At 42.8% G+C, this 21,617-nt stretch overlaps 1 protein-coding gene across 9 annotated transcripts in view; it reads left to right on the top strand.

The window, feature by feature from the left end:
• The first annotated feature begins 1,794 nt into the window (after positions 1 to 1,794).
• Positions 1,795 to 21,617, top strand: part of TNIK (TRAF2 and NCK interacting kinase) — a 399,936-nt gene continuing 380,113 nt past the window's right edge. For all 9 annotated transcript variants that reach the window (XM_058732385.1, XM_058732383.1, XM_058732381.1 and 6 more), the window contains exon 1: positions 1,795 to 2,076. In XM_058732385.1, coding sequence (XP_058588368.1) covers positions 2,020 to 2,076 — 57 coding nt within the window. In that variant the 5' untranslated portion in view covers positions 1,795 to 2,019. The remainder of the gene's footprint in view (positions 2,077 to 21,617) is intronic.

The raw sequence follows: 21,617 nt of genomic DNA, 5'->3' as shown, positions 1-21,617 counted from the left end.
GAAATACATTACTTTGTCATGTAGATTAAGGGTAAAAAAGGGACAGAGAAGGGAAAAATAAGGACCATGATGGGAAATGGTAGGTTTTTTATGTCGTTTCTACATGCCTTGGTGGCTTGCTGCACCTTATTTACTGTCTTAAGCTGGACGATCTTATTAGAAAATGATAGGTCAAATCGAGCGTTCTGAATATAACATGATTAAACGTTTGACATTTTAAGGGCAAATCTCCTAAGTAACTGTGTGGCCATTGAGATGTTAGAACAATTCTTCAGTTTCATGATCCCCAGTGCATACAGATAAGTACAATAATGTTAACAACAACAAAAAGCAGGGCGCAAACCGAATGCTGTTTCTAAGTCTTCCAGTGTCTGCAGTCCTGATGAACTAACTGCATTGGCTTCCGTTCATTCATTCAAAAGTCCTTTTCTGAAACTGACATTCACACCACAGGATTAAGAAGCCCTCACTGCACTTGGCTAGATGTAAACTCCCATTTTAACAGACGTGCAGATACTGCTGTATTTGGGGGGAAAGTTCAAATTTAGCTTTTCTTCCCATGTATTTCGCGTGGCCAAAGCTGGAGGGGAAGGGGGGGCGGGTAGGGGGGCTGGGGGAAGTGACTTCATACTTTTGATTACGGAATATCATGTTTACCACTGTAAACGTTCAGCCTTGAAATGAGAAAGCGGGTGGAGCGAAATCGCTCTCACCCGGTGCATTTTGTATGTTACATCTCACCCACCAGATAAACTTTCTCCATCAGTCTGAGTAGGTCAGCCACGAAAACGCTGCCTGAAAGGGAAATGCAGCGTCCTGAGGCGGCGAGTGCTGCCTTACCCCGTGTTCCCTTTGGAGTTACCTGAAGCATTCAGCTCTTGCACCCAGAGAAAAAGCTTCTCGTTTCAATTCGGTCGTTTCCGTGGGGAATTGCGGTACGGGCAAGTCCTGGGTGTGGCGATGCCAACAAGGAACTCAGATGTCCGTTTTCCCGCTTCTGGTAAACCTTCCTAGCCCTTGACCCGCGAGTGACCGGCCCTCGAGACCCGCCTTCCGGGATCCCGGGGGTCGCTGGCTGACCCACCCGCCCCCATTGCAAATCGCTGGAGCGCAGGGTATGAGTGCGCTTCTCCCCCATTCGTTCCGCGCCTGGAGGCGGATCCCCTTCCCTGCACACAAGTCCTTATATGCACCGGTTGCACCAGCCCGCGTTACTCCAGCCCCACAAATAATTAATGGGGGAGGGAGGCCGTCACTCTTTTTTTTTTTTTTTTTCCTTCTGGATTTTTTCAGCGCTAGAGCATTTGAACCGAACCGAACCCCCCCCCCCCCCAATGCGATTGAGGGCCATTGTGCTGCAGTGCACGAATTGGACACACAAAATAAAGCCCCTTTGCCCCTACGATAAACACGGCAGGGGCCAGGAACAGCTTTTCAGATCCATCCAGATTAGCCTACAAAAGCTTGGGCGGAAAGGGTGCGCGCCCTTCCCCCAACCACGCTGGTGCAGAGGGACCGGGTCAGGAAGCGCGGCCTCTCCCCAGTCGGAGACCACGCCTCCTCCGCCTTCCACCTCCCCCCCCCCCCTTTACTCCTCCCAGGAAGCGGTGATAGACAGTTCTGTGTGGTTCTCCACCCCCACCCCCCAGCAGAGTGGAGGAGTTGATGTGTCTCATTATAACAGCCAATGCAGCCGCCATCCACGCACAAGCAAAGAAGCATGTCCCATTTAAATACACCCACGCAGCCCCAGCGCCCTTAGCTGAGCAGGGCGCGCAGCCCACACGCACCGCGGCTCCGGGCTTGGAGATCAGCGCAGGTTGGGCTCCCTGACCCGGAGGACCGACGCTCGGGGGATCGGGATCGGGTGCTGTGGGGCCGGGGTGGGCTAGGGAGGCTGGGCCCGGGGCCTCTGGCGCGACACCCGCATGAGGACGCGAGTAAAATAGACCAAGGTGGAATTTCCAAGGGAGAAGCTTCAGGGTGGTTTTGGACCATTTCTCCCGCGAAGAAGTAGACATGGCGAGCGACTCCCCGGCTCGTAGCCTGGATGAAATCGATCTCTCGGCTCTGAGGGTGAGTAGAACATGTTTTCTGATTTCTTCCCAGCGGTTTGTTTCGGGGTGAACGGGCTCGGTGCGTGAACCCGGGCGGGGGCTACTGGGCAGAGGGAGAATGCAACGCGGAGAGAACCTGGCTTCTGGTTTTGATTCGGGGTCCGCCGAGGTGCTCTTGGCTAAGTCTCCTCTCAAAGCTGTGCACTACGTGTCCTCCTTTGGTTGTGGCCGAAGCTCCCCAGAGAACCAGTGGAGCTAATGCCAGTTTCATCTTAGACCAGCGTAAGAGCCTTAAAATGAAAGGCTCGTGTGTGTGTGTGTGTGTGTGTGTGTGTGTGCGCGCGCGCGCGCGTGGTGTGTGCACACAAGCCCCAGACGGTCATCTGGTGCCAAGGCGCGAGACCCCACTGCCCCTTTCTGCAAAGAGAGTAACAGCAGCGTGAATAGAAGCACTGGCCACTCACTTTTCCCAGCTACCTGCAAGATGACATTGTGAGCCTGACTGTCCCCACGAAGCCGAACCTGCCGCTCCACGGGGACAGCTATTGCTGTGCTGGTCTTGTAGATGGCAACTGCCTCCTCTAGCCCCTTTCCGCCTTCTGAGCCCCGACTCCCTCTCCGCGCTCTCTTCAATGCCAGTCTGCCAGTCACCTTTATTTATGGTTTAACTTAGACCTGCCTGTGCTTTCTGACTTTGTGGCTCTGACATTTCAGTTTTATGGTTGAACTTAAGCAGGTGGAAGGATGTGTTCTCTGCTTTCCCCCAGTCAGACCGGAACTCCCGTGAGTGTGTGTGTGTGTGTGTGTGTGTGTGTGTGGATGTGTGTGTGTGTGGATGTGTGTGTGTGTGTGTGTGTGTGTGTGTGTGTTCGCGCGCGCGCGCGGCCAGTCCTTTGTAGACAGCATCTACGTCCCTCCAGGCCCACTGGTTTGCGTTTACCTTCGCGTGAATCGCCTCAGACGCCTTTTCATTGTATTGACTAAGACATCACTGCTATAGAATCCATTTTGCTGTTGTTTTGAGATCAGAATACCAGGAATCCCAGTGTAGCCTCGACGCCTCCCCACCCCCACCTCTGAATCCCAACATACTCTATCGGGGAAGGGGGCAGAGCTTTCTTGCCATTTTAATTAGATGCTGCCTGCGGAAAAGGAGGTGAGGGGTGTGGGTGGCGGCAGCAGAGGGGGATGAGGATTGGACACCAATTAAGGATGGCTTCTTCCTCTCCTGAACCAAGAATAAAAAAAAAAAAAAAAGCCACAGCATGTATACTTGAAGCATGGAGGATGGTGAGATAGAATTGATGGTGGGTCTCAACACAGACACACAGGATGGGTGAAGCTTGGAAGTTCACACGCCCTCCTGAGGCATACATTGTTAGACTGATGCTAAATCTTGGGATTACAGACCTGAATCTTCATTACTTCTCCTGACAGTACCTCCTTCTCTACAGTTATTTTAAAGAGCTACCTTTACTGTCAAAGTGGTACTTTTTATTTAGTCTCATGAATCCTCTTTTTAACTTCCCTTCCCTTTCTTAATTCTTCCAAGAGGTGAGGGTTTCTGCAAGGCCGTCCAGGGGTTGAGAAGGAACAGAGATGCCATTTCAAATAGCTTTTTTGATAGTTGGGCAGCAAAAGCTCATTCATGTGATATTACAGTAAGCTGTCTATTTCCTGGCACAGAAATGCCACATTCAGAAACCGCTGCCCCCTGGGCAGCTGGGGGTGGGGGTTGGTAACCGGGTGGGTGCTTTGGCTAAGTCTGTGATTTCCTGCTTTACAGACTGTGCATGTTCATTTGCCCTACTTTCTGCACTGGGAGTTACTGCCAGCGGGTTAATCAGGTGGATGGATGGCCCAGACTACCGGGTAGGGGAAAGTGGCAAAAGCCCAGTAGGGGGTGGGGTGGGGGGTATGGGGAAGGAATCTGAACAATGGGCAAGGCTTGTGGTTTTCCTGAGCTAGAATCTCAACACTGCTCCTCTAATGGAAAGGGCTCTGATGCGATTTTTAAGTTGGGCTTGGTCAGAGGTGTCCCTTGTGGGCTTTTTCTGGGGAAGGTTTTCTGAGATACGAGCACACAGAGCCTGCAGGCTTGTAAGGAACCACGAGGGCTCACCGGCCTGCCTGGAGTGTGATTCACACATGGGAGGCCTGTGCTCCAGAGATCTGTATTTTGAAAAGATATCTTTGCAGGATTCCCTGAAATTGCTCTTTGTGGCCTGGGCTTAGTGCTTTGCCCCTGTATTTCTGCCTGTAGGAGGTGTGGAATGAGGGAGGGCTAAGGCCAGCTCTAGAGATGGGTACTGCTGGCTAGAGGACTTACATGCTGATGTGGAGACAATTGCACCCGGGCTGTGTAGGACCCGCCTTGTAGGGGGTGAGGTGTGTAGGCTGGCTGTTGAGTCCAAAGACTACACAGGTGATCTCCACAAATCAGAGGGCAGATAATTTCTGTCTTCTCAAATTAGGAGAGGTGGGTTTATCTGGATGAGAGGTCTCATTTGTTCCTAACCCCTCAGGAAAGCCAGCCTGCTGAGAACCTTATGGGGAATGCCTGACCCCTGAAATGCAGCCAAGGTCAGTGGCATCTAGGAGAATTTGCTGCAGCCTTACCAATCCCTTGCTGTTTCGGTGGCTCTTTAATGTACACAATCAATGCTCTTTTTGTAAACCCTGAGCTCCGTGCATTAAAAGCAGATCCTGTCTGGAGAGGCCTTTATCCTTCTCACTTTGGGGGCTTATTGTTCTCAGCCAGTGATCCCAGACTGGACCTAGTCTACATTCTCCCCAAATAGCAACAATGCATAATTTAAACCAGAGCAACCAGTGACAGCACTGATCATTTGAATTATGCAAGATTTGGATGGTTTTAAAAAATAAGATAAAACAGGATCTTCTTTGGCTGAAAAAGAGATGATCTGAATCCACTTTTATTAGTCTTGATTTTTAGAGCTCTGGAGATAAACTAAGTGTTAGGGGAGGGGGATGGTTTCATAGATTAAGAGCTGGAAGAGAATTAGAGAACACCTACCCACTCCTTTCATTTAATACCAAGCTGAAGCACAGAGACTGTAGTCATTGCCCAAGGTCACACAGCCCCCTCTCTGCTGGGGTGGGGGTGAGGGAGGGGAAAATGGTGGTTTGGGGAGAGAATGTAGGTTTCCTGACTTCTCATTCAGTGCTCCTTTCTCTAAGTCACATTGTCTGTGGCTGAATCAGAAATCAATAATACACTTTCTGCCTGAGCACAAAAAAATGGCAGAGAGGAATTATTTCACCGGAGTCATGGAATTTTATTTATCGAGAATAAAGAAACTGCTTCATGCAGGTAAACTCATAATACATAAAACCGTGGAGCATTAAGATACCTTTAGAATTCATTTTGTAACCCCCCCCCCCTTCAATTCTTCCTCTGCTGGCAAATGACTGAATCATCTAGGACAGATGGTTGTCCTGCATAGTACCCTCTCTCTGTAACCCGTCTCCATCTGAATATCTCCCATGGGGTCAGTCTAGATACACACATTATTCAGATGTCTCTCCATGTGAGGTTTGTAGAATTTTATGTATGTTTTGCATAATCTATGTGGATACTCATATATAAAGTGTTATGGTTATAAACTATCCATGTGGGTGTATGCAATATGTGTATACATACATAGGCTACAGAAAACAATCTACTCATTCAAACTCATGGCTTGAGTCATTCTCCCTTCAAGACATCACAGTATTAAAAGAAATGAAATTTGCCACCAGTAGGCTTTATTACATATGAGGTGAGATCAGCCAGAAAGCTTTTTGAAGATTAGCATATATCTGAGTCTGAGCACCTTGGCTGTCCTTAGTTTGGCCCACAGAGGAAGGCGTTCAAGGCCAAGATTGGCCTCTGCTGACTTCATACACTATGTTTCTGCCAGGACTCACACTCAGTTTTCTATTTGAACAGAATTAGATGACCTCTGCTTGTCTTTCCCCCTGCCCCTCACTGCCTTCCAGGCCTAGCTATTTCTTTGTCTGTTAAGACCTATAGATTTAAGAACTGACCTCATCTGGAAGACTCACATGCATCTTTCCCACTGCACTTTTTGTTCTTGTGTTATAAATGGCATTGGGATGTTCTTCTGCCAGCTTAATAAACTGTGGGCTCCATGAGGCCAGAGGTTATGCCTTGCCCATTTTTGAATCTGTCATTGCAGTTAGTTACATAAACAGGTGAATACATGAATGAGTTGGTGAATGGAGTAGAGTGAGTACTGCATTCTATGTCCATGTCTTATTGGTTCTGTGACTCTGGGTAAGTCCTGGAACCATAATTAATTTAAAAATGGGAATGATTTCAACTGCTTGCCTTTCTCATATGCTGGTTTTAACAATCAAAGTATTTATGGCAATGCTTTTTTTGAAAATAAAACCGTAATGTAATGCTCTACACAAATATACTATTCCATGATTAAATAGAATTTTATAGGAAACTTGATTCTACCAACATTTCATCTCAGTGATTGCACCTAATTGAAAATGGCTCTGAGAAAAAGATATCAGAAGGTCCTGCATCTTTTAAAAGTACCTTTTCCTTTATATGTGTCAACATTACCTTATATGTTTCTCTGCTGGCCTGGGTTGACCTTTGCCCCAGTATCAGCATTCACTACTTTTTTTTTTTTTTTTTTTTTTTTTTTTAAGATTTTAGTTTTAAGTAATCTCTACACCAGATATGGGGCTCAAACTCACAATCCTGAGATCAAGAGTCACATGCCCTAAGGACTGAGCCAGCCAGGTGCCCCTGGTGTATTTCTAAACCAGTACCAGGTATCAGCATTATTCATTAAAACTTTCTTCTTTTTTTTTCTTTTTTTAACTTTTTCCCTTCTTTGTGGATTAAACATTGTTTAAATAAAGCCACATTTATTATGTCTGTGTCTTTACTTTCTTTTTTTAATTTTTTAATGTTTATTTATTTCTGAGAGATTGAGAGTGTGTGTATGAGCAGGGGAGGGGTAGAGAGAGAGGGAGACACAGAATCTGAAGCAGGCTCTAGGCTCTGAGCTGTCAGCACAGAGCCTGGCGCAGGACTCGAACCAATGAACTGCGAGATCATGACCTGAATCGGAGTCAGTCTCTCCACCAACTGAGACATCCAGGCACCCCTTGCATGTGCCTTTTCAAAGTTTGTGTATTTGGGAGGGGAGTGGCCACCTGAAATGATACAATACTAGTCCAGTATTTAAAACCTGGTCAGAGGTCTCATGGGGATTAAGGAAATCTTGAAACATTATTAATTCCTTATCCCAGAGCACTTAGTTAAATTTGGTCTTAAATGAGAGTTTAGCAAAGTTGAAAGAATTGATAAGATAACAGTGTCTCGAAAACAATAACAGCAGAGTAGTTTTTTAATTAGATATATTTGCTGTTTTTTAGAGATATTAAACAGGTGTTTTCTTTGCCATGACATTGCCTCATAATAGAACAGGGTGTAGTGGGAGTTATCAGAACATCAGAGAAATATGCGTAATCATTTTCAGTGTTCTGAATCTTAGTAAAAAAGCTAACATAAGTCATGGTTTGCTGTTTGCCTAATTGTCCACTTAGGAAGTCATGGAATATTTTGTTGATGAAAGAACACCTTGGGGCGCCTGGGTGGCGCAGTCGGTTAAGCGTCCGACTTCAGCCAGGTCACGATCTCGCGGTCCGTGAGTTTGAGCCCCGCGTCAGGCTCTGGGCTGATGGCTCGGAGCCTGGAGCCTGTTTCCCATTCTGTGTCTCCCTCTCTCTCTGCCCCTCCCCCGTTCATGCTCTGTCTCTCTCTGTCCCAAAAAATAAATAAAAAACATTGAAAAAAAAAAAATTTAAAAAAAAAAAAAAGAACACCTAACATTTTTCCTTCATGAAAATATCACATTTCCCACTGCCTTACCTGTAAGGCTCTTTGAAACCTTGTAATTTTGAGTCTTCCTGTGTTTCTGCCTTGGTATTAGTCTTCATGTCCTTGTTGTCCTACACCGTTCCTTTCTTCAGGGGTACAGTTCTCCAGTCCACCCAGTTTTGAGCTACTGTGATTGAATCATGGCCACCATGCCCAGCTGAGCACAACCAGTCTCTGAGTCTGTGTTTCTGAGAGAATTTGGGATAATTTGTGTCTGAAAGTTGCTTTTATGTCAAATTGGTTCTACCATATCTGTGGGGGAAGTAGCTGTCTGAGAACAGGGCCTGAACTAGCAGTGTGCTGAGAATTCCAAGAAAATCTGGGTGATATTTTTTGAATGAAATGTTATTCTGCTCATATAAATATAAGGTTCCTAGAGGAGAGAGAGGGAGGACTTAAATAGAAAATGTTGGATGAATTCCGCTTGTAATTTCTTTCATTCTGGTTGGAAGTTTATTTCCCTCTAGAGAAAGATGATTCGCTTTCTGCTTTTTACATGCCTCGGCTGTTCTCCAGTTGTCTCAAGGGGGTGCCTTGAAATTCTCAAAACACATTTTATTTCACCCCAATCTTAACCATCTTTCCTTGCTATCCATTGCATAAGGCCTTTTGCTCCTTTCCTCCCTACAACCACTGAGGTGACTGTGCCCTGGGCAGCATCCATGACGAGACTTGCCTCCTGCGTCTACCATCAGCCTTCTCCTGACTAGTCTCTATGTACACTGCAGTGACATTACTCTTCGAACAGCACATTTTCAGTCTGGGTATTTCTTATTCACGACCTTCCCTGACTCCTCACAGTCTACAGACCAAAGACTAAACTCTTTAGTGTAGCAGTAAGACCAGCTATAATTCAGCTGGGCCTCCCACCATGCGCTGCAATTCTGATGACCGATGCTTTACTCCTGCCTCAGAGAACAGCTTCCTTCTCCCCATGGATGCTCTTTAGGGGGTGCTGTACCTTATACTGTAAAACCTCGGAGCATCAGTAACTTGTGCTGCAAGTGTTCCACAAGACAAGCAAACATTTCAAATAAATTTTATAACTTGGTAAACGAGCGGTGTCTTGTAGTACTTGGTAGGAGATGCCGAATGTCACATGACCACAACTGAGCCAATGGTTCTTGAAATTTGCTTTGATATACGAGTGCTTTGGATTACAAGCATGTTTCTGGAATGAATTATGCTCACAACCCAAGGTTTTACTGTATTCCTTTTCTGTATCTACTACCTTAACAGTAAACATTCAAATGCCACCTTTTCCACCAAATTTCCTCGATTTCTCTCAGAAAGAAGTTATCCATTCCACTTGTAAACCCTTTCAGAACTGACCTCACACTCAGAACTTTCTGACCTGGATTATATCCACTACTAGATAGTAAACTTCACGAAGGCAGTGCATATATTTGATTTTTCTTAAGCCTCCCCACCAGGATTACCTTTGGGGCTCCAGGGCTCCTTTCGGTATATGGCTTAGTAGTTCTTTTCTGTGCATAGCTAAGTGGATAGCTTTAAAAATTAAGATCATGTTGTCTATATTATCTGCAAGCTGTTTTTTTAAAATGTGTTTTCACTTGTTTGCTGCTTTTATTTATTTGTTTGTTTCTATTTATTTATTTTATTATTTTTTTTATATTAAATATAATTTATGGTCAAATTGGTTTCCATACAACACCTAGTGCTCATCCCAACAGGTGCCCTCCTCAATGCCTATCACCCACTATCTATTTATTGGTTTTTAAAGTCAACTCTATACCCAATGTGGGGCTCGGAATAATGGCATCAAGATCAAGAGTCACATACCCTACTGACTGAGCCAGCCAGGTGCCCCTGCAACCTGTGTTTTAAACTTAACAATCACCCTTTTTGCATGTTGTTAATGTTTTTCTATAACATAATTTTAAAAATTCTTTGTCATGGGGGGATTTTAAAGTTACATAAAATTGGAAGGAATATTGGAATGCTTATACATTACAGCCACTTTGTAAAAGAGGTTGGCAGTTCCTCAGAATGTTGAATAATAGAGTTACCATGTAACCCAGCAATTCCACTCCTAGGTATATATACCCAAGAGAATTGAAAACGTATATCCAAACAAAAACTTGTACACAAATGTTTGTAGCATTTTTCAAAATTTATTTTTTATGTTTTTATATTTTTAAGTTTATTTATTTTGAGAGAGAGAGCGAGAGAGAATGTGCATGGGTGTGGAGGAGGGGCAGACAGAGAGAATCCCAAGCAGGCTCTGCACCACAGAGCCAGATGTGGGGCTTGAACTCACTAACCTTGAGACCATGACCTGAGCTGAAAACAAGAGTCAGATGCTTAACCAACTGAGCCACCCAGGTACCCCTGTTTGTAGCATCATTATTCATACTAGCCAAAAAGTGAAAACAACCCCAGGGTGCCTGGGTGACTCAGTGGGTTAAGTGTCCAACTTCAGCTCAGGTCATGATCTCACGGTTCATGGATTCAAGCCCCAAGTCAGGCTCTGTGTTGACAGCTCAGACCCTGGAGCCTACTTTGGATTCTGTGTCTCCCTCTCTCTCTGTCCCTCCCCCCATCACTCTCTGTTTCTGAAAAATGAATAAACATTAATTTTTTTTAAAAGAGTGGAAACAACCCAAATGTCCATGAATTGATGGGTGAATAAATAGAATGTAGTATATCCATACAATGGAATATTATTCATCAATAAAAGAAAGTTTTGATACATGCTACAACATGGATGAACATTATGCTAGTGAAAGAAGCCACACACAAAAGGCCACATAGTATAGGATTCCATTTATCTAGAGTCAAACCTATAGAGAAGAAAAGTGGATTTCTGCAGCTTGAGCAGAAGTGGAGAATGCCTGCTAATGTCTTAAAATTAGACCACGGTGATGGTTGTTCAGCTCTGTGAACATATTAAAAAATCATTTGTGCACTTCAAAAGGGTGAATTTTTATGGAGTATGAATTTAATCTGAATAAAAAAATAAATAAATACCTTGATATTTAAAATAGAATAGTAGAATGAGGCCCCGACTTAACAATTATCCATTCGTGTCCAATCTTGTTTTGTCTACACCTCCGTCCACTTCCTCCCCGTATTATTTTCAAACATCATATCATTTCATTTGTAATATTTCAGTATGCATCTGTAAAAGATAAACACTCTTAAAAATACATAACCACAATCCTATTATCATGCTTAGAAATTAGTATGTAACTGGGGCACCTGGGTGGCTCAGTCAGTTGAGCATCTTGATTTTGGCTCAGGTCATGATCCCTGGGTCCTGGGACTGAGCCCTGAGTCAGGCTCTGCACTGAGTATGGACTCTGCTTGAGATATTCTCTCTCTCTCTTTCTTTCTTTCTCTCTCTCTCTCTCTCTCTCTCTCTCTCTCTGTCACTTTGCCCCTCCCCCTCGTGCATTCTCTCTCTCTCTCTCTCAAATTAAAAAAAAAGAGAAAGAAATTAGTATGTTAAAATTTCTTTAAGTATTTAGTGTTCAAATTTCTAACCATATGTTTTTAATGACTGCTTACCATTTTGTCGTGAGGATGAATGATAATATTTAAACAATTCCTATTGATGAAGCTTCTGGTTATTTCTAACTTTTCAAGTCTTGTAAATAATGCTTCAATAAATATACGTAAGTCTTTGTGTACATCTCTGTGTCCTTAGAATAACTTCTTAGAAGTGTAGTTTATGACAAAAGTGCATAAAGCTCTTGGTATTGTCAAATTGCCTCCAAATTTTCTGTGAGGTAGGCGTTTAGCATTCACAAATGAACACAGGAGGCTTAGAAAAATCATCGTATTTACCAAAAGTCATAGAGCTACAAAATGGCGGAACTTACAACCGACCTGCTCCAAAGCCACTGCACATCGTGACTCCCATGGTCATTATTTGGTCATATTCTGATACATCAGAATTATCTGGTGTATTATCTCCCTAAAGTTCACAGGTTTCCCAGAAGTCTTTCATTTGGGCACAAGCTCTCTTTGGTGAGCTTACGGTGTTTGAGTGTTGTTTCCAAGGTATTTCTTCCTTGTGATTTTGTTTTTCAATGAACCAAAGTCAGCTTTGAATATGTTAATTGTTCTTTTTCTTGCCTTAAAAATGTAAAAACCTAAAATGTGAACCTTTTTGGGATTAGCAATAATTTTCTTGTACACTGTGTAAAATGGATGTTTACATTTAATCTGTCATTCTCTTTGGAAAATCATCTGACAGGTATGTTTGGAAGATGTGGAATCAGGCTCAAAGATTTCCATTTTTTAAGAACGGGAGACCACTCAATTTGTGATTATTGCAGAAGCTAGCAAGATGAGTCAGAAGATATGTTATAGGAAGGACCATTCTCAAGCCTTTATCTGTCTGATGATTATTAAAATCAAAATCTTGAGTCATACTTTTTTCAGAATGATGTAGATATTTTAAGATTGCAGTGGAGAAAATGGAAGATGCGGCTGTCAGCCAGAAGGGTAAATAAAGAGCCTTGTGTTCTGGACCACAATCTGCTTTCCACTAGGTTTATAAGTAAGAAATTCTGAAAATTGACACAACTTTGGGTTTGTCCGTTTTGCGGAGGCCAATTGCTTAGATTTACTAGATTTGATATCCCAGCCCTCTATTTAAAATGCTTATAAATTGGGGCGCCTGGGTGGCTCAATCGGTTAAATGTCCAACTTCGGCTTAGGTCATGATCTTGCGGTTTGGGAGTTCGAGCCCCGCATCGGGCTCTGTGCTGACAGCTCAGAGCCTGGAGCCTGCTTTGGATTCTGTGTCTCCTCCTCCCTCTGACCCTCCCATGCTCATGCTCTGTCTCTCTCTGTCTCTCAATAATAAATAAACGTTAAAAAAAAATTGAAATGCTTATAAATTACTTATGACTGGTAAAAATCTAGAGCTTCATATGGACATGGTTTCATCTTTTCTACTTCTAGGATTTTTTGTTTTGTTTCATTTTTTAGCTGCCTGTATTCAAATTATGGCAGTGTGGTGGGTGGAATAGGTTGTAAGCAGTAATTGCGAACTGTATTTAAATAATAATAATAATAATAATAATAATAATAATAATTAGCATTTATAGAGCACTTTAAATATCTTCAAAGTACTTGCAAACATTATCTAATTAGATACCCTCTCTGCTTATGATCTGGATATAAATGCATTTACATTTAGAACAGGGTCATGAGAAACGTATACCTTTGAAAGTTAATGCTAACTATGATTTACAAAGCTACGCAATGGTCAGAGTTAGAGTTTGGGATTCTCTTGGATTGTTCTGTGTATGCTTTTGTTAAACCTGGTGGCGGTTTAGATTAAATTTGCACCTTATTAATGCCTCTGCTTCCTTTCTGATCATTAAGAACTGAGTCTTGATCATTGCTCTCCTCCTTACATACACTAAAGTATAAACGACATCAATAAGCTTTAAAATGGGCTCCCTCTCTGCATTTCCTGCCCTGGCCTCAGATGAAACTCCCATTAGTAAGTGAAATGAAGTGGGGTCGTGCAAGAAAGAACTGCTACGCATTGCGGTTTAGTAATTTCCATCTGAGAAAAATAGATTAAACTGCACAGTAGGATACATCATAAAGAAATGCACTGGAGAAATGAAACATCTTTAGTTTGACTGTACTAATGATTTCTTGCTGTTTTGGACATGTGTCTGTGTATCATCCCCTTGCACGTATGTCTTGTGTTGGCAATTTTGATAGCATTTGGAGCAGTACCTGCGTGGCTTACTCGGTAGAGGATTCTGCAGTTGGTAGACTTTCAGTGAATGTTTTCCTGTGCATTGTGATTTTTCTAAGAGCTGGTTGACAGGTTAACTGCCTAGACGGTGTTTCTCAAAGTGAGCTCCCTGAATTAGTAGCCTCATGCTCATCTCTTGGTTTTACCTCTCTGGCCTCCTGGATCAGAAACTGGGGATGGAGCCCGGTAACCTGTGCATTAAGAAGCCCTCCAGGTGATTTGATGTACTTTAGAGTTTTGGAATCACTGACCTAATTTTTTAAAATACAGTTTTCTTTTGTCTTTCATGCTGGTGCATTCGTTCATTCAACAACTATTAATTGAGCATATACTTACTATGTGCCTAGCATTGTGCTACATGCTGAGAATTTGTTAGCAAAGACACATGTGAGTGCTGTCCTCATGGACCTTGGTGTCTAATGAATGGGGGAGAAACAGCAAATCCACAGAAATTTGAGTTTGCCTGAAAATGTGGCAGAGTAGAAAATAGTGATTTATTTATATAAGGTAACTGCCAGGTTTTCATAAGATGCATGGCTTCAAATTGTAGAAGACACATACTTTTAGGAATATGGAATGTTATATTTCACACTAATATATGCATTTTAATTGTTTGTAAGACCAGGAGATACTTGAAGTGCAAAAGTCTACAACTTTCACCCGATAATCCTGGACTGTTCTTTGCATTGCTGTTTTTTATTTTATTTTATTTTATTTTATTTTATTTTATTTTATTTTATTTATTTTATTTTATTTTGTTTATTTATTAGCATGTTTATTCAGGGGATAGAAAGCCACAGTCCCAAGACTAAGAAGCATCCTTTTGGTGCTAATTTCCTGTTTTTCCCTTTGGACCTGTGGGGATTCAGTTTGAAGCCCCAGGAGGTGCTGGCATTTGCCTAAAAGCTGAAAAAAAAGAATCCATATTCACAGCTCTTTCAACCCTACCTTAGTTTGAAGCCTGAAATCTTTGGGTTGTTTATTTTGTGAAACTTGAAAAATGAAATAGACTTTTTGGAATCTAGGCAGCAAGATAAAGGATCCCCTTACTGAGAAATCCTACCGACTTTCCTTGTAACAATCCCTAAACATCTCTTACCTATCTACAAAGATGTCCCGTGTTGTTATTTTAATCTGTAATTCTTAGATAAACACACTGCTTATACTACATGGTTTTTTTGTTTGGGGGAGGTTGGTGACCATTATGGTTGTTAAGGTAACTTTGTATACAACTTTATAATGAGCATATATCAAAATTGTATTTCATACTTACTGCTGGGAAGATGCTTTTAAAAAATCAAATTCAAAGACTCCCATCATAGAAGGCCTATTTAAAAAAATTTTTTTAATGTTTTATTTATTTTTGAGACAGAGAGAGACAGAGCATGAGCAGGGGAGGGGCAGAGAGAGAGGGAGACACAGAATCAGAAGCAGGCTCCAGGCTCTGGGCCATCAGCCCAGAGCCGGACGCGGGGCTCGAACTCACGGACCGAGAGATCGTGACCTGAGCTGAAGTTGGACGCTTAAACAACTGAGCCACCCAGGCACCCCAAGAAGGCCTATTTTAAAGGGAAAAGAGATATTAGATAATCATCATTAGGTTGGATATAAAAAATGTCTAGTTAAAGATGATTGAGTTTTTTGTAATATTGCAATCGGAGGACAGATCCAACTTTCTCAGAAGAGGCCTTAATGTCATTAAAGTAATAGCTAACTGCAAGCATTTTATTTTATTTTATTTTATTTTATTTTATTTTATTTCCTTAAAATTTTATTTTTAAGTAATCTCTACACCCAACATGGGGCTTGAATTCACAACCCGGAAATCAAGAGTCACAGGATCTACCCACTGACCCAGCCAGGCACCCCACTGTGCAAGCATTTTAGTCAGGAATGTTAGTTACTTTCTACATGGGGCAGGGAATTAATTATGTCATTCCAAAAGTTCTTTCTAGGACCAAGTTTGGGACAGTTTTGTTTCTGTCGTGGTGCTATCTTAGGCTCTGAGGAAACTGTGAATTTAGCATGGCCTCTTTGTAGCCATCTGCATGGGTAAAAGGGCCCTTTGAGCTTTGGAGTTGCTCTAGTTTTCCAATTGAACTCATAAGACTGACTCTTTTAGAGGCCAGAAACTGAGTTTGGATGGTCCTGGTGCTGGTGTGTTACTCAAGTGTGGTTGATAAAGTCAAAGCCAAGTGTTTGCTCTTCCTAAGAGGCCACCCCTCTGTTCTCTTTTCTTTAAACTGCTAACGCTGGCACCAGTCAGAGAGAACTCAGTTGTCTTTTCATGGGGACAAGTAAGCAAAAGCTCTACCGTGCTCCCCTGAAGCTTAATACCCAGATGCTACTCCGGGAAAGAACATCGCACACACACTTTTGGTCAGAACAATATGTATGTTCTCTCTGTGAGTGTTTTAAAGATGGAACTCGCACTGGTATTGTAGTCATAATTTCTTGAATATAAACAGCTTTTATTTTTGGAGAAGAACAGATGTAAAAGTGTGAAATACCCAAGTTTACACATTTTGGTGGTGGGGGGGGAGTGGTGGGGGAAAGAACACTGTTTCTTTAAAATCATGGTAATTCAATCTTAGTTACTCCTTGTTTTCCTTGAGTGACTGAAAATTAGCAGGGGAAATCTCTTGGAACCTGACCAGCTGGGTACCTAAATCTCCACTTAACTGATAGTACCAGGAAGAGTGCTAGTGGGGAATTAGCATAGGTCTTCATCCCTAAGAGCAAAAAAGGTCCTTCCCAAGGAGGAAGCCTCTCTGTGGAGAGGGGATTGTGCACCTTCCGTGAAATATGTATGACACTCAAAGTAAAATGTTAGAGGTACAGAGATTCCAGCCCCAGACAGAAGGTTTGTTTTCTAGATTAGAAAATGTGAATGGCAGGGATTTGAGAGCTTGGTGTCCCTCTGGTCTCTGAACCAAAGCTCTTTCTGGATCTCTGGGTGCCCACTCCCTCCTTTAATTTGTGAGTTTGTTTGTGAAAGGTACCTGGGGTTCTCAAAGCAGCAGGGGCATTACTGTCCCATAGAGGCCAGGATCTGTTTCTTTTCTTTTCTGGAAGCAGGGTCTCTGCTATTGTAGCGCATCACCTGATACAATGCAAGTTGCATCAGATTTAAAGAAATAGTTCCCTGGCCTTCTTTGCGAGTCCCTGCCTTTTGTAAGTTGCTGCTGCTTCGCAGGATTCACAATTAGCATTTTGTTCCTGTGGAGACTTGGTTTAGTGTGCAAGGCACATTCTCGTTTGTCGTGCTTGGTTCCTTGATAATTCCCCTTCGGCAAATATTTTGGTCAAGTTTTATGTGACCATTAGGTCTAACTGGTTGTTTGATATTGCATTTTGGTACTGATTTCAAGCATGTTTCAAATGAACATCTCTGATCATTTCTTTTCTAACTGTCAGTGAAATTTGGAATGTGAATAAATTACGAGGCCATGTGACTTCCACAGTTCACAGGGCGGCTAGTGAAAACTTTATTCAAACTATGCTTCATGCCATTTAGAAATCTAAATCTGATTTTAAAATATCCCCAAGAATGTGGATACACTGGAACTGTCACACTCTGCTGGTGGGAATATAAAATGGTGAAGCCACTTTGGAAAAATAGTTTGGCTGTTTCTGAAAAAGTTAACTATAAGTTTCCTCTATGACTCAGCGCATTTGACTTCTGAATGTCTACCCAAGAGACATGCAAACATATGTCCAGGCAAAAACTTGTAACCTGAATGTTCATAATAGCCAGAAGTGGGGACGATTCCAGTGTCTATCGACAGATGAAGAGGTAAACAAATTGTGATGGGGTACAATGGGATACTATTCAGTAAAAAAGAATGACGTACTGATACAAGCTACAAAGTGGATGTTTTGCTAAGTGAAAGAAGCCAGGCGCAAAAGATCACATGTTGTATGATTCTATTTATGTGAAATGTCTAAAAAGGCAAATCTGTCGAGACAGGAGGTGGGTTTAGTGGTCGGCTAGGGCTGGTAATGAAAACGGAGAGTGATTGCAGATAGGCGTGTGGGGTCTTTTTGAGGTGATGGAATATGTTCTACAATTGGATGGTGGTAACATGAATGAGTTTTATGGTATGTAAATTACACCTCAAAAACCCTGTTAAAATGTAATCTGTCTGGGACATTGCTTCACGGTTGTACCAGCTCCATACACCACAAGGGCAGATTCCCCAGTCAGGCCACTCCAGTATTTCTAGGAAGGCCCTCTCCTCTCTACCTTGAGGAATGGGGACTCTGGTCCTACCTTATGCCTTCTACCTACCTTATGTCTCCCTTATTGTGAAGGGTGTCTCATATTTTATAAATGTAATCATAATAACTTCCTTCAAGATAAGGTGGCTGATAACTTATCTCCCCTCCCAGAGAAAGGAGAACTTTGGAGCCAGGTCTAGGATAGCTATTCCTCTCTGAAGCCTTTCCTTCCTGAACCACTTTCAATTCTCGCGGTGTTTCTGGCAGTTACTCACCCCTCTACTGTTCCGCATGCTGCTCTCTCTGCCTAGAAGTCATCTCTGGCCTCTCTTGTTAACAGATAGTTTATTTGTCTCTTCCCTCAACCCGTTGTCCCAGAGGAGACTGTAATTCCCACAGGGCAGGACCTGTGTTTTGTTTATTTGCCTATCTATTTATTAATGAAATGAATGGCTTCTCATGACGTACAGCATAAAGCTACACTCCTTAATGTAGCAAGGTCTTTGATGATCTACTTTTTTTTTTTTCAGTATCAGCAGTCACCACACTATCCCCTCACTATACACCAATTCAGGGTCTTTCAAGTTGTAATGAGTTGTGGAGTGAGTTTAATGGGTTGCAATTAGCTTTAGAAAATTAATTAGAATAGAGTAGAAAACTATTACTGTGTGTATATTGTATATACATGTGTATTAGGTTACAATGTAGAATGTATTTCTTATAGGGTAAGGAAGCTAAAAGTTTGAAGTTCACTGCTCTAGTTTAGTTCATAAGACGGCATACGATTCACCTAGAGGGAGTTTAGTTTGCAAATTGGAGTTCAGTTACCTAGCCTGGGGCCCACAGATTTGCAACTCCGTGGCCCTCACATAGTTTGGATGTATGTGTTCTCCATTTTAAGAAGCCATAACACGCTACAGTTGCTGATGTCCACCATGCTGATTGAGGCCTCTTGTTCATCTGTTGGACACCTTCTGAGCGCTAGGAGCACTGCCAGGGCCCTGGATATCCTGGACTGGTGAACACCAGGTACAGTCCAGCTGCAAGATGGAAACGTACGTGGCATTTCCTCTGCTGCTTGGGAAACCCCGAACGCCATGTTTGCTCCACCAACTCTGTAATGAACACCTATCCATCCTTCAAATGTTCACTCCGAGGAATTAGACGTGTCTTCCGCTACTTTTCGTCAAGTGCAATGACATTTGGTATCTGTGTAGAGATTCGAAGAAGACAAGATGCTGAAAGGAGCTATGATCACTTGATAAAAGGCATTCTCCAGAATTCAGAACGGAAGAGCTGAGCTCTGGGGGTTACAGCTGAAGCCTGGAAGGGTCCTTCCTCGTGGAGGAACAAGTTGCTGCAAGCTGCAATAGCCACTATGGCCATAAGAGCACCCTTTGGGAAATGTGGGCAAGGAACGAGGCTTGGGAACTTACCAGAAGTAGCAGAATTGGGTCGGGGCTGAGAGCCAATTATCACTGAAATCGTCCCCCAGACTCACATGGTCTTGGATATTATAAAAACAGACAGAAAATCTGTAGACACTGTCAGATTATGTCACTGCCAGAAAACTGTAAGGAGCAGTTTTGTCCTGTGTGCCCCTGTGGGGTCAGGGAAGCAGGGAGAGTATGACCCTTCCCTCTGAGCAGCTGGGAGACAGGCTGGAATGTCCTTGAAACCAGTGGAGACAGAACATATGTTTAGCTTTTTGGGGCTGCTTGTGCCAGGTGCTGAGTTAGGGGCCGGGAGGGAGGGGAACACAGGCTGTTGGCTCATGTTGGCCCTGGTTAGGGCAGCGATGTGTTCCTCATCTTTCTAGGTCCCAGGACATGATATGGTTAGGGTACTGAGTCTCAGGTCACACCATCACGTAGATACACCTGACACTGTTTGGAATATAATTTATTTAATAATGATAATGGCAATATTAATAGCTAATATCCTCTGTGACCACTTGCCATGTGTGAAGCACTGGGCTACTTATTTTAAAGGTCTGGTCTTATGTACACAGTCAGATTTTGTGATGTGTACTGTTTTTCTTCTAACTTTACACATGTGGAAACACACGCTTAGGTTAAGTGACCTGTTGGAAATAATGGAGCCTGGCTTTGAACCCAGGCTTGTCTGACTTTGAAAAGTATGAAATGTGAGCACTGTGCCATTGCTACTTCCTGTTTTCTCAATATATAGTAGAAATACCTTTTTAGTATTGGAACAACTGTCTGCTCTCCAGTGCAGCGTCTTCCTGATTTTGGAGAGATTTAGGAATCTGAAAATTTGATCAGAAATTGACTTACTGTGGCTGGAATAAGGCTGGGGTTGACCCAGGATCTTTAAGGCTGTACCCTATTCAGGTCAGAATACTGATCCCACCATGAGTGGTTGTTGGACAGGTCTTGATAAATTCATCCAGTCTCCCTTTTGCGACCCTGATCAATCTACAGAAACCCCTGTTAGTAAGACATCTCTCTACCTTGTTCACATTAATCTCTATCTACTTTGTTCTTCTGTCTTGTTTTGTTTATACTGTATATCACCCACAGCTCTTTGTTTTAGAATTATTTACCCATATAGTCATTAGTGTCTTTAAGTTATAAACTTCTTAGGACAAGAATAGTGCCTGTTTTCCATCTGTGTCCCATAGAATGTCTAACACATACTTCAGAGTAAGGTGCATTCCTGGAATTATCTTGTTTAGATTCTGCAGCCCCACTGTGCGCTGAATGGATGGGAGACTGGCTATAATTTTAGTGTGTTTTCAGTCTTTAAGAGGAGGGATTGTGCTATTGGGAAATCAAACCTTAAGAAAGTGTAGTCACTCCTGAAAAATTGTCCCAGGCAACTGTTGGACTTCATATCGGCATTATTAGAAATTTTCGAGGGTCCCACGAACTTTAATGGGAAGAAGCAGAAAGGGGCTCTCAGATGGTGAAATGACCTTTAAATATTGTTTTTCTGTCTCCCCTCACATGTTAAAGTGGTTCATTAACAAAGCACACGATAAACCTCTTTATAAGCCCAGGCTCGGTAAATGGGACATGGGTGAAGTTTTATTGTGACAAGTTACTGAAAACATATGGTGGTTATATTCCCACTTTTGTTCCTTGGACTCTAAAAGGCACTTACTGTGGGACAGCTTCACTAGTGACTAACGGGAAGGCAGGGTAAAGGACACTGTGTTACATCATGGTGCGGATAGCTAACTTGCCAATGGGCTGGTTACCAATCCCCTGGATATCTTCAGCACCTGTCATTAATGTACATTGTTGACACTCAGATATCTATTGAATGAAGTCATTTGGAACCTTCTAAGTTTACTTTTTGAGGTGTATGTAAAGAAAGATTCTCTCTCCTTTACCCAGAGGCATCAGGTGAAGTTCAAGGGTCGCCTCTTGGTGTGGCAGTGGATGATACATGGATTTCAGTTACCTGATAGAAGTTGGGAATGATGGGTCCCACCTTGGCTGCAGACTCCCTCCCTCTTCTCTGACTGGTGTTGGAAAGAATTCTGCCTGTGCAGAAGGAAGGACTCAGGTATTCTTAAGAAATTCAGGTGTTTGAATACCTCCTGCACCTGTAAATCCCAGAGAATCACAGAAATAGTCACAAGAATTGGCCTAGAACTAAGTCTTGGGGCACGAGGAAAATGCCCCTTTCCTCT

Source organism: Neofelis nebulosa, chromosome 5 (genome assembly GCF_028018385.1).
Source record: "Neofelis nebulosa isolate mNeoNeb1 chromosome 5, mNeoNeb1.pri, whole genome shotgun sequence".
Taxonomy (NCBI): Eukaryota; Metazoa; Chordata; class Mammalia; order Carnivora; family Felidae; genus Neofelis; species Neofelis nebulosa.
This window is presented reverse-complemented; position numbering and strand designations above follow the sequence as displayed.